The sequence below is a fragment of the Hippocampus zosterae genome, chromosome 4 (genome assembly GCF_025434085.1).
Source record: "Hippocampus zosterae strain Florida chromosome 4, ASM2543408v3, whole genome shotgun sequence".
In the NCBI taxonomy this organism is placed as follows: domain Eukaryota; kingdom Metazoa; phylum Chordata; class Actinopteri; order Syngnathiformes; family Syngnathidae; genus Hippocampus; species Hippocampus zosterae.
Genome location: NC_067454.1, coordinates 24177671 through 24194043, shown reverse-complemented (window position 1 = coordinate 24194043; position 16373 = coordinate 24177671). Strand labels below are relative to the sequence as shown.

Here is a 16373-nt window from a genome sequence, read left to right as displayed (position 1 = left end):
CGGACAGTCCTTTTATCAACAGACTTGATCAAATGTGCTTAATACCTGCAGGTGGATGTTGAATTATCAAACCAGTTGTCCTGTTCTTCTGGCATGTGGCGGAAGGGAATCTGTGAGATGTTGTATACTGACAAGCTGTTGTTCACGTAGCCCCTCATGGAGGCCCCTTTACCGTACGCATACAGGTAGACCAAACGGGGAATCATGTCGGAGGTGAATGCCATGATGAACGCCTGAAATCACAGCACAAGAAGCCATTGAGAAATTTTGAAGGACGTCATATTGCAAAAGAGATGGAGAAATATGCGTAAACCGGCACAGTAACTTGAAAGTGCATTCATTGCACCTCTCATGAAGCAAAATAAAGTCACAAATTCAGTGCAAGACACAAACTCACATTGGTCACCACAGACAATATGGCGACCGCATTGAGAATTTCCTGCCAAGCCCCAATGTTTCTGGCCTTGGAAGCCACAGGTCGTCTGAACTGAGTGGTGAACTTCCACGCGTCCACGCGAATTTCCAGAATGTTGTTGAACAGAGCGAGAAGGGGAGCCAAAGGAAAAGATGCAACAAACAGAGTGATGAAACCAAACTGGATCACTGAGAGGAGCCGGAGAGGGTGAAAAGGAAGACAACAAAGAAAACATAATTGAAAGTTACATCTCAAGCAGTAATAGACAGCATGATGATTCTTTTATAGGTCAAATAGAAGTGCATCCCAAACATTCATTTGATATTTTTTCACCTATTCTACGAAGAAAAATTATCTTACCCATTTCGAGGTATTCATAGAACAATCCCAGCTGGGTGAAGTTCTGCAGGACGTAGTCCTGTTCCCAGCGACTGTAATGATTCTCAGGATGGTGCCTCCCCTTTCTGCTACTCCACCAGTTCCGCATCAACCTGCCGGATGCCAACGGAAATGTGAGAAATACCGCTGCATAGATTATTGGTTAATCTGTGTTAACCGGAAACGCACTGGTGTCACACTTTATGTGGCCTGCTAGTGGCTGAAAATAAAGTCCGCGCAGCAGACGCAGTGTGTCATTTGCATGGCAAAGCGATGAAGGGTGCGTGCCATCATATATATTCATTGGATATTTACTTTATCCATCACTGAGGGCAACTGTAACTCTGATGGAGCACCCCTGCCCTAACGTTTATCCATGTGACACTTTGAACCCCAAGTTCAACCACCTGGGTCACTTTTGAATCCCAACTAAAGGAATACTGTGTCTTGATTAACACAATCGAAGGCTGGACTTAACACTTTTGTTCAATTGACACAACCTCTCAAGTGGCATATTCAAAATATGCATCATGGCATAAATAGAAAAAGCATGGACTACATGGGGCAGGCAGTGAATTGGAATTGGACCAAACATTTTATGTATCGGGAATCACCAATGAGGTTGCCCCCAAGGACCACATGAGTAGCAGAATTTCTGGGCCACAATTTACAGTTAAATTTAGCCGTGAAAACTAATTTGTAATTACAGTACATCAGTCGCCACATTATTAATTAGTAGATGCTTTTTCCCCGCCAAACAATGCCGAACGCAGGTATAGTTGCATAATGTACCAGAAGCTTTTTCAGACTCTTGTTTGTCACATGAGGCAAATTCACAAAAGCTCTTTGCAACATTTTGCTAACCTGATATGGCTGCATGAGAGGAGATTTTCCGAGTGTCGGTGCGCCTCACGGTCTGGCTAGTGAGGCATATGTACAGTACATCCTATGCATCTTTATTGAAAAATGGGTGAATAATATAATGTGGAAAAAACAAATTTGAAAATTAAGATTAAATGAACTCACGGCAGCAGGGCTTCCTGAATGTTCCCCCACAGTTGCTTTCCGGCCATGACGATCACCAACTGTGTCGTCAGCTCGATAAGACAGCCTCCAGGGTCACACTAGAACAGCAAGAAGTTTGCAGATTGTAAAGGGACGCATTTGAAAATCCAGATTGAAGCAGTTTCATTGGAGAAAAAAAAACATTTCGTTTGTTTAAAGCCCGAGATACACACCTCCTCATTTCTCAGTTTGCTCCACTTCCCGAACATGTATGAGTATTTACCAGGAAAGCCCACAAATTTGCCCTTAAAGAAAGCCACATAGAAGCAAGACGAGTAATAGTTGACAAACTGGAAGAGAAACATCTTCATGGTGAGCCTGTTCTCGTATTCCAGATGGGTCTTTGGGATCTCTGGTGGAAGGAAGCACATGGAGTATACATTTCAGACAATCACTCTAAAACTCATCTCAATGATGAACACTACAAAAAAAAAAAGGTTTCCAAATCAACAAACATATTTTTGGGGCAGTCTGAGAATGGCAATGTACCCATATCAGTAATCCAGACAGCCACCCTCTCATAGAAGAAGTTGAGGATCATGATGATTACAAAGTTGATGCAAGAGGCAGTAGCAGAGGTGGCAAGCTGCGGTGTAATGAACCTGCCCACCACCTGGATCTTCCTCATCGGGTCTTTGATGATACTGGCAAAGGCAGCGTACACAGCCAGCCTGTACGCTATGACCCCAATAATGCAGGCAAGGATCAGAGATATCTGCAGAAAGCACACAAAGTCGGTCGTGCTAGCAGGAGTGTGTGATGCGGGCTGGCCCATTGTGAAACTGTTGACATCAAACATCCACATACCCAGAAAAGGACAGTGGCCCCAGACAGGCAGAAGCGAGCACACTTGCTGGTGACAGGAAGAAATGGCTCCATTTCCTGGTCGATGATTTGGATTGAATGAATACAAGCTGTGTTGATCGACCTGTGTTGTTATGGAAAAGAAAGAAAGGCCTGGTGCACCTGAGTGATTTTGTTGAGTCTCCTGTTTGTACATCTAATTTCAAACTCGGGCCGAATTTGAAGCTGTTGCTGCGCCTCTTCAAAGTCAACCAAGTCCCACTCATACTCCAGCCGGGCTTGACGTCGCTTCCAAAACTCCAAAAACAGAGTTACTGTGGAGTACATTTGCAGAAAAGAAGTCAAGGTGATTTTAACGTCAGTGGCCTCATGCGACAAAAACAACAATGCTTTGTTTTGTTTTATACCCAAGACCGATTACAACCATTATGCCCTGTGAAAAGAGCATGAGCTTGCACCTGATTCAATTTTCAGTGGAAGAGAATGCTTAACGATCGTTTGTATAAGCTTGACTGTGTGCACTTTAGTTATTTTGTAAGAGCAGAATTTTAGAATGAGAATCATCTTTATTGGCCAAGTATGTAGAACACACAAGGAATTTGTCTCCGGTATAACACGCTGCACTAGTATCATCGTAAACAACAAAATCATTGAACCATTTTAGAGTATACCAGTAGTTTTGTAGTACCATTTTGTGGTGCAAGAAGAGTGACTATGTCAGTGACTGTTTAAGGAGTTAATGGCTAGAGGGAAGAAGCTATTTAAGTGTCTGCTGGATTTGGTGCGCATGGATCTGTAGCGTCTGCCTGAGGGGAGTGGCTGAAAAAGGTGCTGGGCAGGGTGCGGGGGATCCAGGAGGATTTTCCGTGCCCTTGTCTTGATTCTTGCAGTGTGCAAGTCCTCGAGTGGGTAGGGCGGTGCCAACGATTTTTTCCTAACTGTCGGATTTTGTCCTTTTCTGTGGCGGCCCCAAACCAAACCGTGATGGAAGAACACAGGATTGATTCGATGACTGCCGTGTAGAACTGTCGTAGCACCTCCTGTGGCAGGCCATGCTTCCTCAGCAGCCTCAGGAAGTACATCCGCTGCCGGGCCCTTTTCAGGATGGAGATGGTGTTGACTTCCCACTTCATGTCCTGGGAGACTGTGATTCCCAGGAACTTGAAGGTCTCGACGGTTGACACAGGGCAGTTGGATAGTGTGAGGGGCAACTGTGGAGAAGAATCTTTCCTGAAGTCCACGATCATCTCTACAGTCTTGAGCGTGTTCAGCCCGAGGTTGTGTCGGCTGCACCAGAGCTCCAGCTGCTCCACTTGTTGGCGATACGCAGACTCCTCGCCGTCTTTGATGAGACCGATGACCGTGGTGTCGTCTGCGAACTTTATGAGTTTGACAGCTGGATCTGTTGAGGTGCAATCGTTTGTGTAGAGAGAGAAGAGCAGTGGCGAGAGGACACATCCCTGTGGGGCTCCAGTGCTGGTGGTGCGTATTGATGATGTTGTTGCTCCCAGTCTCACCTGTTGTGTCCGTCCCGTCAGGAAGCTGAGGATCCACTGGCAGATCGTAGGGGACACACCGAGGTGGAGTAGTTTGGGGGTGAGGAGTTCCGGGATGATGGTGTTGAACGCAGTGCTGAAATCCACAAACAGAATCCTTGCGTAGGTCCCTGTGCTGTCGAGGTGCTTGAGGATGTAGTGCAGACCTATGTTGACTGCGTCTTCCACAGACCTGTTTGCCCGGTAGGCAAACTGGAGAGGGTCCAGCAGGGGTCCAGTGACGTTCTTTAGGTGGTTCAGCACAAGGCGTTCAAAGGACTTCATGACCACAGACGACAGGGCGACAGGCCTATAGTTGTTCAGTTCCGATGTTGCCGATTTCTTGGGAACTGGGATGATGGTAGACTGTTTGAAGCAGGATGGGACCTCACACAGCTCCAGGGATGTGTTGAAGATTTGTGTGACGACCGGAGCCAGCTGGTCAGCGCAGACTTTCAGGCAGGAGGGGGACACTTTGTTGGGCCCCGGAGCTTTCTTGATCTTTTGCTGCTTGAAGAGCCGTCTCACGCCCTGTTCGTGGATCTGTAGTGGAGAAAAAGAGGGTTGGGGGGGTAGGTAGAGTGGTTTCTGGTAGAGGTGGGTGTGTGTGGGAAATGGGGGTGTCCTTTTCAAATCGGCAGAAAAACATGTTTAGTTCATTAGCAAGACCCTTATTGTTCACTGTTTGGGGGGATGGCATTCTATAGTTAGTGATTGCTTTCAGGCCATTCCATACAGATGCAGAGTCGTTAGCAGAGCACTGGTTTTTCAGCGTCTCTGCATAGCTTCTCTTTGCGATGTTAATTTCCTTTGTCAATTGGTTTCGGGCATGTTTGTACAGTGCCCGATCTCCACTTCTAAATGCGGCCTCTTTCTCTTTCCTGAGTCGCCTGAGTTTGGGAGTAAACCATGGCTTGTTATTGTTGAAGGAGCGGAAGGACTTCGTTGGTACACACATGTCCTCACAGAAACTGATGTATGATGTTACAGTGTCTGTGTATTCATCCAGTGTGCCCGATGAAGTTTCAAAGACGCCCCAATCAGTGCAGTCTAAGCATTCTTGTAGAGCTAGCTTTGCTTCATCTGTCCATTTTTTCACAGTCTTAACAACCGGTTTAACACATTTGAGTTTCTGTCTGTATGTAGGTATTAAGTGGATTAAATTGTGGTCAGAAAGACCCAATGCTGCACGGGCGACCGATCGGTATGCATTTTTGATTGTTGTATAGCAGTGGTCTAGAATGTTGCCTTCTCTGGTGAAACAGTCGATGTGCTGCTTATATCTGGGAAGTTCACGGTTAAGATGTGCTCTATTAAAATCGCCCAGAATGATCAGGGGTGACTCTGGGTATTTTAGTTCGAGTTTGTTTACTTGTTCGGCTAGCGTTTGTATCGCCGTGTTAGCGTTAGCTTGTGGCGCAATGTAAACACCGACTAGTAAAAAGGAGGTGAACTCACGTGGCGAGTAGAATGGCTTGCAGTTTAAAGACAGCGACTCCAGGTCCTTGTTGCAGTGTGCGTCGAGCTTCGTGACATCAGTGCACCATTCTTCGTTGATATAGATGCAAGTCCCACCACCTTTCGATTTCCCTGATAGCTCCGTGTCACGGTCGGCTCGGAGAAGGCGGAAGCCGGGTAGATGTAGCGCGAGATCTGGATGGCGGTCACTGAGCCAGGTTTCAGTGAAGCAGAGCGCAGCAGAACGTGCAAATATTTTGTTGGTCTTTGTGAGGAGAAGAAGTTCATCCATCTTGTTTGGCAGAGATCGTAGATTAGCAAGATGGATCGATGGGAGCGGGGTTCGAAATCCGCGCTGCCGGAGCTTGACGAACACGCCGGCTCGCTTCCCCCTCCTCCGGCGGCGTTTCCATGCTCCGTACAGCGCAGCCGCTCCGCTCGCGATTAGCTCCGAAAAACCTTGTGGATTTTCGTGTGCTGGTGAAAAAAGACCGAGCGTAGACTCCCCAATGCGCAGCAACTTTTCCCACGTGTAAGTAAGCCGCTCACGGTCGCCAAAAACAAACGAAAATGACAAAAACAGGGGTAATACTCGGGAGCGTGTGACCGAGGCTGCCATACCTGTCGGCGCCTGATGAAACAGTTCTTGTCCTGCATCTACAGTACTCACAAAAATTTCGGGACGTTGGGCTTTCAGGTCAAATTTCAGGATGAACCTCACATTACAGGTGAACTTCATTTAACCTTGGGTAAACTTTTCAACGTCCAACTGTTCGGTGTTTCAGTATTTAAAAAAAAAATAATAATAATTATAACTTGCTGTTCTCTAACAAGGCGCCAAACAACAACCTTTACAAAAGGTTTCTGATCCATGAATTGATGTTTTCAAGGGGATCGACTTCAATGTCTTTCTGTGATTCTACCCGTCTTTCTGTTGCAACCTCGTGATGACACTATGTGGCACTCAAAGCTCAATGACCAAACCAATCTGATAACATCATCCACCCGCCCAACAACCATCCCAAATTATTCTTAATCAGTTGTTCGTATTGTCTTGGTCTCAAGATTTCAAAATGTGAAAAGCATAATAAATAACACTGTCTAAATGCAAATTGAAATTGAATCGGGACATTAATTTCTCCAATCATGCATGAAACAAATGTGCATTTGTCTAATTTATCCTGAAATTACCACCAAAAGCCAAAAATCACTAACTCTTGGCGACTAGGATATATGTAGAATTTGTAGGTGTTTCTAATGTCATGTCTCATTTTGAAACCCTGTTGCAACGCACTGGTTAGGAACCTCCGAGTCTGTCCAAAGACTGCAGTATGCTTCGTTAGACAGGAAACCCAGTAGAGGAACATAATCGTACTGGCAAGTTAATCTGGCCATGAGAAGCACGTGGTTAGCCAGACGTAGGAAGTATGAAAGACTTCAACAGTGAAAATCTGTCCTCCGTGAGGGAGGGTTGGGGTCAGACTGAGGTCATACGCATTTAGAGCGGTGCTGTGTGTTACTCACCCCAAATCCCCATGAATATGGCAAAGAACACTGTTCCCTCATTGTCAAACAGATGGGATTGCTGCAAGAGAAAACATCAAATGGAATCGGTTAAAGAGAGCAATACAGGAAGTGACACAATGAGCACGACGGCATGTCGCTGACTCAGCAGGTTATATTTTATTCCTCGCAGACTGTGAATTATAAAGCAAAAGGAGCTGTTCAAAGATGATTAAGTTACCCAGGATGAGAGACACGTAGAGTTGAGCTTCCAGAAAGAGCACTTTTTGTCACACAATGGACACATCACAATCTTGCCCCCAATATTTGCATCACAAATCTCTTTGCTAATGGGAGAGAAAAAAAATATGTCAACGAAATTCAACGGCCCAAGCGTCAGTATTTGTAACTGTGGCATTTGGATTTAGATGTGCGTTGTAAACAGTTTTGGGGAAGAACAAATGCAAAACACACAGTGGGCAAACTGATAGTTAATTCATTCATTCCTTTTCCGAACCGCTTAATCCTCACAAGGATCACGGGGGTGCTGGAGCCCATCCAAGCCGTCTTCGGGCAGTAAGTGGGGGACATCCTGAACCGGTTGTCAGCCAGTCGCTAAGCACACACAGACGAACAACCATCCACGCTCACACTCATACCTCGGGACAATTTGGAGCAGGTGTCAAAGTCAAGGCCCGGGGCCAGATCCGGCCCGCCACATCATTTTATGTGGCCCACGGGAGCAAACCATGTGTGTCAACCTTCATGATCCTTGCCAAAATCTGTACCGAAATGTCAAATTGTCATGGGTAATAAATAACGTTGCGATTTTACATCGGCCCTCCAAGGAAAGCTGTAACTCCAAAGTGGCCCGCACCACAAAATGAGTTTGACACCCCTGATTTAGAGTGTTCAATCAGCCTGCCATACATGTTTTTGGAATGTGGGAGGAAACCAGAGTACCCGGAGAAAACCCATGCAGGCCCGAGGAGAACATGCAAACTCCACACAAGGAGGCCGGAGATGGAATTGAACCGGGTACCTCTGCATTGTGAGGTTGACGCACTAACCACTGGACCACCGGTCCACCCTAGAGTTAGTTAATAATTTGTTCATTTTTTCTTAGTCGTATAAAATCTAACCACACCACACAGAACAAAAGATTCAACAAGATTCACAATTCGGTAGTGAAGGATAATGCACTATGTCGTAGACCTGAGCCCAGGCTACCAACCTGGATATGTTGTCGTCGTAGCTAAGCACTCCGTAGGTGAAACATATGAAGCCCATGACAGCGGCAAAGAATAACATCTCTGTGTAGAATCCCAGCCATGCAAAGTAAATCCCGATCTTTTCTCCGTAGTATTTCCTGGGAGCACAGTTTCATTTCAACAGCTTGTCTGACTTCAAGGGGAAACGCAGAAAGCAACTGAAAAGTTTTGTTTTCTCTTTTCATACCTGATGAGGTTAAGTGGCTGCTCTTTGTAAAAGCAGAGAAACCTGGCCCAGTGCGTGTATAAATTGAAGCGCTCACTCTCGCATTCTGCATTTCTTGCTCTCTTCCAGTAACGGCACTGAAAGGAACACCAATGCAGTTTTATAGGGAAAAGGAGTTTGACAGTTAAAGTTCTCTTCGGGCCCTATTTTTGTACCCGCCGCAGTGCTGTCTAAGTGCTGTCTAACTGTGCACATTGGTGGAGTTTTATTTCTTTTTGTATGTTCATAGATGGCCACAGGTACAGAGAGAGGGCTGTTTGCGCCATTGTGGGAATAAACACAATGACACGACTTACTTTCTGGCCAATGAAAGCAGTGCCACTCAATTCTTTCTAAATTCAGCGTATCAGACACAAACACAGTCTTTAACATTGCGGAAACAGAAATAGACTCGCCGGAGTCCGTGCAGACGATCGAAATGCGTAAAGTAAGTTTGTAACAAACTGCAAGCAGACCTCCACTTGCGCATTATTTAAAGTGGAATACAGATCATGCCTGTGTAGTGAGCACTAGGAGACCGCCTTGCACCTGATTGTTCAAGTCTGTGTTTCCCAACATAGCTGTTCTGCAGCCCAGGAGTGTGTTTTAATAAATACAATAAAGGGGATCATAATATGATGCATTCAATTCATTGATTTCTACAATGAAGAGGGTGTGATGCACGCTGTCATCTTATTTATGAATGAAATGCATCAACATTCACAATACACATCAGATGAGCGCAGAATCTGTCTGCCTGTACCTTGATCAAATCCACCAAAATTGCACCACAAGTTAGACCTACTGGTCTAAAGTCCGGTCTACTTTATGTCAACAAATTGTCAGGTGTGAAGTGGGCGTGTTAAAGTAAATGCTCTGGTCTGTCGGAATTCTACGCAAGGCACGGTCTACAAAATTCCCAAATAAAAGAAACTAAACTTGTGCCAGTTTTAACATCGGGTACACAAGCGGTTGGCTACAACAATGGAGCCCTTCAAGTTAAGTTACTGAATGTAGAGTTTTTTTTTAAAAATAAAAACATTTGATTATTATGTGTCCGTGTTAGTCTCTTCATAATATCTTACATCGTGAAGTGGGAATGCTGCTGTGTATGTCCCATTACTGAGTAGTCGCTTGATTCCTGTCTTGTCTTTGTCTTGTCTCCCGTTTTTGTAATAAGGACATCGCGCTAAGATGTAGTAGACCTGAGGAAAAAAAAGATTCAAATCATGTTTTCCACAAATGAGAATACTATATGTTCAAAATGCAAATATATAACATTCAAAGAGAGAAACACTCACAATCCTGTTTCTTGTGGATGGTGGGAAGAAAGTATCCTTGTCATTAATGAGAAAGAAGTCAGTCTTGCCTTTGTCAAAGGGGTAAGTAAAATAATCAGGTTGTGGGTGCATAATGTGTTCTGGCAAGCGGAAAGGATGTGACAGCAATTCCAGAGGAACATCTCGCCCGTGGGGGATATCACTGGCTTTGAAAGGAACTTTAATCTTCAAGACGTCCGCGTAGGTGGCCAGAACATCCCATGGAGCATGGATCTTCAAGAAGTATGTCTTCTGGTCTTTTGAGTCCTGGTATAAGACAATGAATGAGTAAAGTTTGTTCCACACCCCAAAAACTCGGCGGATAATCCATCCACTTGGTGGTGTTAAATTTACAGTGAGCCTCCCCTTTAAACCTTTTCTCACTAAAATTTTGTGTCACTCTACTTTGTCCTCTAGGTGGTGCACGTGTTCTGCATTTGTGGTCTCTTACAGATTTGTCTTCTGTCTCCAGCTCCAGTCCAGCTTTCTCAAGGTTGGCCTCAAACTCCCTCCTCCTCTCCTGAGAACAAAGACACACATCACGCTGATGACAAGAACAAAAGCAGAACGAGGTCTTAACTAACCACATTTTTCCTTTTCGGTGCTTGAATTTGATCAGACAGAGTGATGATGTGGTGAGGGGTGGGATACAGAAAGCTTCATCCAACGATAGTTTGCACGCGCACACACACACACACACACACACACACACACACACACACACACACACACACACACACACACACACAGGAGAGAGTGAGATCGAGTGAGTGATATTGTGATACTAAAGCTTGAAGAGGATTTCATTCACACCCAGGTCCATTCAAGACTCAGTTTCAAAATCAGTCCTTGGTCCTTGGTCCTTGGCCTTGCCCCGGAAAATTTTCCAAGTCCTTGGCCTTGGCCTTGGCCTTGGCCTCAGAGTCAAGTCCTTGGCCTTGGCCTTGGCCTCGGGTTGCCGGTCCTTGGACACAACACTGCTCGAGATCTACAATAAATATCATTGAAAATTCCATGGGGTTTTTATCTGCCGTTATTTTGACATATAAAATGGTGTGGTGTGTTATAAGGATTTTTTGCTCTTTATAAGGATTTTTTTGGTAGTTTATACAGGCTGGCGCTCCGAAAAGGTATGTAGTGTGGTGGCGACTGACACTGGTATAAAAGACGGTTCGTACTTGCTCCACTAGGGGGCAGTACAAACGAGTTGAGAGGTAACCTGAAACTGATGACCAAGCAAGGTTCCAATTTGCTTAGTTTCACATTCAGCAGTTAGAGAACAACATTATTATTCATTTGGGATTATGCTTCTGCCCACCTTGTGAATGTGAATACAAAATGGATCTTTACAGAGGGCGTGTGCTAACACTCTATGAAAACCTTACCATGAAACAGCCGTCTCTTTCTTCAGTGATCACAAAAGTCAAGAAAGGGACAAATTTATAATTGAAGAAAGGAAAACAGTTGTCCATTTTAGTCAACAAATGAATATTTACATGTATTATTTATAACTTGTTTTTAGTAACAGTTGAGGCTCACGGAGTGTTGCTGTGCCAGAGCCCACTTTGTAATCTTCACACCACATCACTCTGAGCACAAGCTTGGGGGTGGTGCAAGTGCAAACAACACATTTGTTGGGCACAGGCCCTCAAGCAGCAATGGGTAAAGTAGAAAAGTTGCTGCTAATAGCGACATTGGGTAATAAACTGCCTCGGTTGCTGGAAGCGGGGCCTAAATTAGACCAATGATTCTTTGTGACAACTTTGCTACATTTCTCAACACATTTCTCTAACTTCATGTCTGCATAAAAAATAAATAAAAGAAAACCAAGTAACAAGAATGAATAATTTTGTTTGTTTTATGTAAATCTTCCTTGCTCCACATGATCCTATTGCGGGGTTTGTAACAGTGTATGATCGACAATTGAATGTGTAAAGAATGGTGATAGTTTTAAGTTTTGTGTCAATGAAAAAGAGGTTACTATCATCACTTCCTAATTTTCTTTATCAAGTATTGTTTTTCTGGATTATGTAACAAGGCGAACAGTATCTCACTGTGTCACAGTAAAATGACGAATAGTCAACTAATGGCAGCTTGTCCTTTTTCTGGAATATTTGCTGGCCATCTAAATCCAATTTTTTACAGCATTTTGCTGGTTTGGTGTACTTTGTGTAGGGTAAAAATTGTAGATGGGGTGATATCAAATTTGTCAGCTTTGGTGCAGTGGCGTAACAAGCAGATCACCTGCAGTGTGACGTTTATCACTCAAAACACACGATTGTCTTTGTCGCAATGACATGATCTAACATCTAATTATGTTAATGGGGAAAGCAGCAAGCATCAACTGTGTGTGAAAGCACACACTTCGGCAATGCCACTCGTTTGTGTGACGAAATCCACACTTCACCGTTAAGCTTCTTATGTGCCAGTTTACTCTGAGTGCAGTGTGAAAGTGTCTTGGTACCTGTTTCTTCTCTCCATCTTTGTCATCCACATAAGACAACACAAAGTCGATCCGTCGCACTCCATCCCTGAAGAATACCGTGTCTTTGTTTGGTTGTAGTTTCTCTGTCTGAGATAAACAACAGGAACAATGAAATCGTAGAAAAAGAAAGAAGAACATTTATTCAAAGATACAGGGCTCTATTTTTCACACGTGCTCAGCATTAAAACTGATGCGTCTTAATTTTCGTGCAAGGGCAAGTCTAGTTTACCCTGTTTGGGAATGTGGCAGACCTACTTCAATTACATGCACCCGGCGTACTGTACAATTTGGTCACAGAGAGTAGAACAGACCATAAAACAGCTAAAAGCAGGTCTAAGTTATGGCGCATTAGGTATAACAGGATTTAGGTGGATTTCACATTCTCCACTCCGTTGATACAGTATGTGTGATGGATGTCACGTAATATGACAACAGCGTGCATCAAATACTCTGAATAATTGTAGAAATCAAGTCATCCATCCATTTTCTGATCCGCTTATGCTCAAATGGGTCGCGGGGCGTGCTGGAGTCTATCCCAACTGTCTTTGGGCAATAGGCAAGGCACACCCTGAAGTGGAAGACAGCCAATCGCAAGGAAATCGATTCATTGAATGCATTATTATGGCCATCATTTTCATTTATTTATAAAAGCGCCCCATCGCTAACTGCGGCACAACTACGTGTCTGTGTGTGTGTGTGTGTGTGTGTGTGTGTGTGTATGTTTGTGTGTGTGTTGGTAGGAGTAGGGAAGAAATTTTGTCATGCAGATACACTATTGCTGGTGAAAGGCAGTCGCAGAGTGTTCACTTCACTGCGGCCAACTTTACATCATCTGCATCAGGACAACATCTTGCATTTGCTTATAAATGTACTTTGTGTGCACCTATCTGCTGCAAAAACTGAGTGAGTCCGTTATTCTTCGCCTCTCGTGCGCTGAAGTTTAAACGGAAAGAAAGGACCCATTTCGGGTACCATTTCTGCCAGCACGCATCTACAAATACACCAAAAGAAAGAAAACTCCACCCATGTGCACAGTTAGACCTGACTTTGCGCTAGACTTGCACTGGGCACGAAAATATCAATGTGTTGTTACTTTAAGTAAGAACTGCCATGTCATTTAGATAGCACAGTGCATTTTACAATTTTCATGTCATGTTGTATTTTTTTTTAAATGAGCATTTGCATAAGTGCAAAACTTTCTGCTCACCAAACATTTCATGTTGTAAACAACCACATAAAAGAGTCCTAACTATAGAGGGTGCAGCGCTCAACATATTATTTATACCAAACATATGCTCCAACATGATTGGAGGGAATGAAAAAGCACGAGTAAATGTCCATATATGGAGTCAATATCTTGACTGGAAGAGCATGTGTTAGGTTAAAAAAACAAAAAAAAACACAGCCAGCTTGTTTATCAGAGCACCACATACACTTACACGGCATCTTGTATGAGCGATATTAAGCTACAAGTGGAAGTTAATGTGATATAGTGCTTGCGCATCAAAACCGTTGACCAAGTAGAACTGACGAAACCTTCCATTAGAGGGCTGAAGTCAAATAAGCTTTTCAGTGAAGATGAATCTCAGCTCGCTCTTGCCAGAGTATCAATAGTTTCTGTGTGCCCTCTTGTTAGAGAATGACAAGAACCCTTTGAATAACTGAGGTCTTGTGATTCAGCAATGAGTGCGACGAGTCACTAAAAGGCCATCAAACATATGCTGCTAAAGTACACTGACAGTCTGCTGAAACATGGAAAATCCCTTGTTGTGACATTACGGCTATTCTGTGTAAATCTCCAGCATAATAGCACAAGTTAAAGCAGAACAATTGCGCCCCCCCAACAAAAAAGCATGACAAATGATGTCATTGGGTCAAAATACCTTTGATGACTGCCACACAAGGGGTAGCGACTATGTTGGAAGTTAAGCTAGGCCACATCATGATATATATTGTACTTGAATTGTAATTTGTTCATATTTATAATAAAAATGAAATACAACTCAATGGTATTGTATATGGTCGAGTGTCATACTGAACTAAAACACGAATAAAACGGATCAACTTGTTTTAAATACATTCTTAAGTGCTGGAAAATAGGACAACTCATGAAAAGTAAAAATAAATCTTTTGAGTGCGAACAGTTTGACTTGCTCCATTTTAGTGACATCTGCACAAGTTTGTACACAAGTGATATTGACAACTAAAAAGCTCCAATTCCATTTTCTTCACTTTTCTTCATTGAAAGCCAAACATGAGATTAGGACAGGAGTGTCAAACTCATTTCACATTGTGGGCCACATACGGCTTCGGTAGATGTCAAGTGGGCTGGACCAAGGCAATTATACCATAATCTGCTATAAATAACCAAAATAATGTCTTTCCTTTGTTTTGGTCTAAAGAAGCACAAGAACATTAGGAAAATGTTGAAATTTAATGAACAGATATTTTCCTAAACATTTCATGAAGCACCTTGGATTTCCTTAGACAGATGTGCATTTTAGTTTTATCATTCACATAGATGCATTGCAACTGATCCCACTGACTGTACAAAGGTACAAAACTTTAACAAGTAATTGGTATTGAAAAATATAGTAATGCATTTTAAGATTAAACGAGATTTATAAAGAAAGGAATTTTACACCTTACAAACGAATGAGAGTGCTATAATATGTGTAAAGAATAAAGTATTCCTTGACAGTGTCTGCTGTGTTGGGTCTGTCTCAGTGACAGACTGAGGCTGCTGTAGTCTTCTCTGATCAAAACAATGTTGTCTTTTCCTCTGATCAAAACAGTCTGTCCCCCTAGCGGATATTCCATGTATTGCACCATATTAAAATATTTATTCCGTGTCCTTCATGCATTTTTTTTTCACTTTTAAATTATCCTGCGGGCCAGATCAAGCCTCCTTGCGGGCCAGTACAGGCACACGGGCCATATGTTTTACACCCCTGGATTAGGATTCAGAGATGCCAGCGCCTACGAGTACCTCTCAGGAACTTTCAGAATATTTTGTCCAGCACTTTTCCATGTTCTCAGGGACACTTGATCCCACCCAAAACAAACGTACATTACCATAAAGATGACAAACAATACTCAAATTTTTTCATAAGAAGTATTAAAGCAGTGGTCACCAAACTATGACCCGCGGGCCGGATTCGGCCCGCCTCCACATTTGGTACGGCCCCCCTGAACAATACCAGAGAGTCTTTTGATTTATTTTTCATCTATGTATATTTGTATTTTATCATAAAATTTGGCTTTTGCAATAAAATATTCCTTAGTTATGAACTATTTTCATAATTAACTATTAGCTAGTAACAATTTCATAAACACATAAAACGTTCCATCCTTCTGCGGTCTGTGCCGTTATCTGGCAACCCTAGAAAAAAAAATCCTAAACCCGTCCCTCTCAAAGAGAACGTAATCATTGCGAAAGGGTGAATTAGAGAAAAAAAATATTCAGAATACAGGGAATTTAACCCAAAATGGAGAAACATTTTTTTTTCAATGCAAAGAAAAGACTGTCTGTCTCATCTGTCGGTGGCGGTATTCAAAGAATACAATCTGCGGAGACACTATGAATCCCGTCACAACAACAAGTAAGATTTTTTGCATGGGCAAATGAGAGCACACAAACTGTCAACGCTAAAAAGAGGAACGTTAGCTCAGCAAAATACATTTGTACGCCAACCTCAGCTGAACCAGCCATCTGTTCGAGCTAGCTTTCGGTTTGCTCAACTGATAGCAAGCAGCGGTAAGGAGTTTGTCAAGAAATGCATGAATGCTGTCGCGGAGATGGTGTGTCCCGAGAAGAAAGACGTCTTTAATATGGCGAGTGTATCAAAAAAAGGTATTTGATTTTGTGTGGGTTTCTGGGAAACAATACATTTTTACATCTAGGTACTCTTGCTGTTAAACACTGACCCCGCCCC

General features: G+C 43.3%; 1 protein-coding gene across 2 annotated transcripts in view; it reads right to left on the bottom strand.

The window, feature by feature from the left end:
- The window catches only part of ano5b (anoctamin 5b), a 38724-nt gene that overhangs the window by 4186 nt on the left and 18165 nt on the right, over positions 1–16373 (bottom strand). For both annotated transcript variants that reach the window (XM_052063078.1, XM_052063080.1), the window contains 16 exons: positions 12418–12525; positions 10405–10473; positions 9936–10220; positions 9720–9839; positions 8617–8732; positions 8393–8527; positions 7400–7505; positions 7180–7240; positions 2825–2976; positions 2666–2740; positions 2348–2573; positions 2032–2210; positions 1820–1917; positions 776–906; positions 398–603; positions 46–233 (listed from right to left, as the gene is read on the bottom strand). In XM_052063078.1, coding sequence (XP_051919038.1) covers positions 46–233; positions 398–603; positions 776–906; positions 1820–1917; positions 2032–2210; positions 2348–2573; positions 2666–2740; positions 2825–2976; positions 7180–7240; positions 7400–7505; positions 8393–8527; positions 8617–8732; positions 9720–9839; positions 9936–10220; positions 10405–10473; positions 12418–12525 — 2255 coding nt within the window. The remainder of the gene's footprint in view (positions 1–45; positions 234–397; positions 604–775; positions 907–1819; positions 1918–2031; positions 2211–2347; positions 2574–2665; positions 2741–2824; positions 2977–7179; positions 7241–7399; positions 7506–8392; positions 8528–8616; positions 8733–9719; positions 9840–9935; positions 10221–10404; positions 10474–12417; positions 12526–16373) is intronic.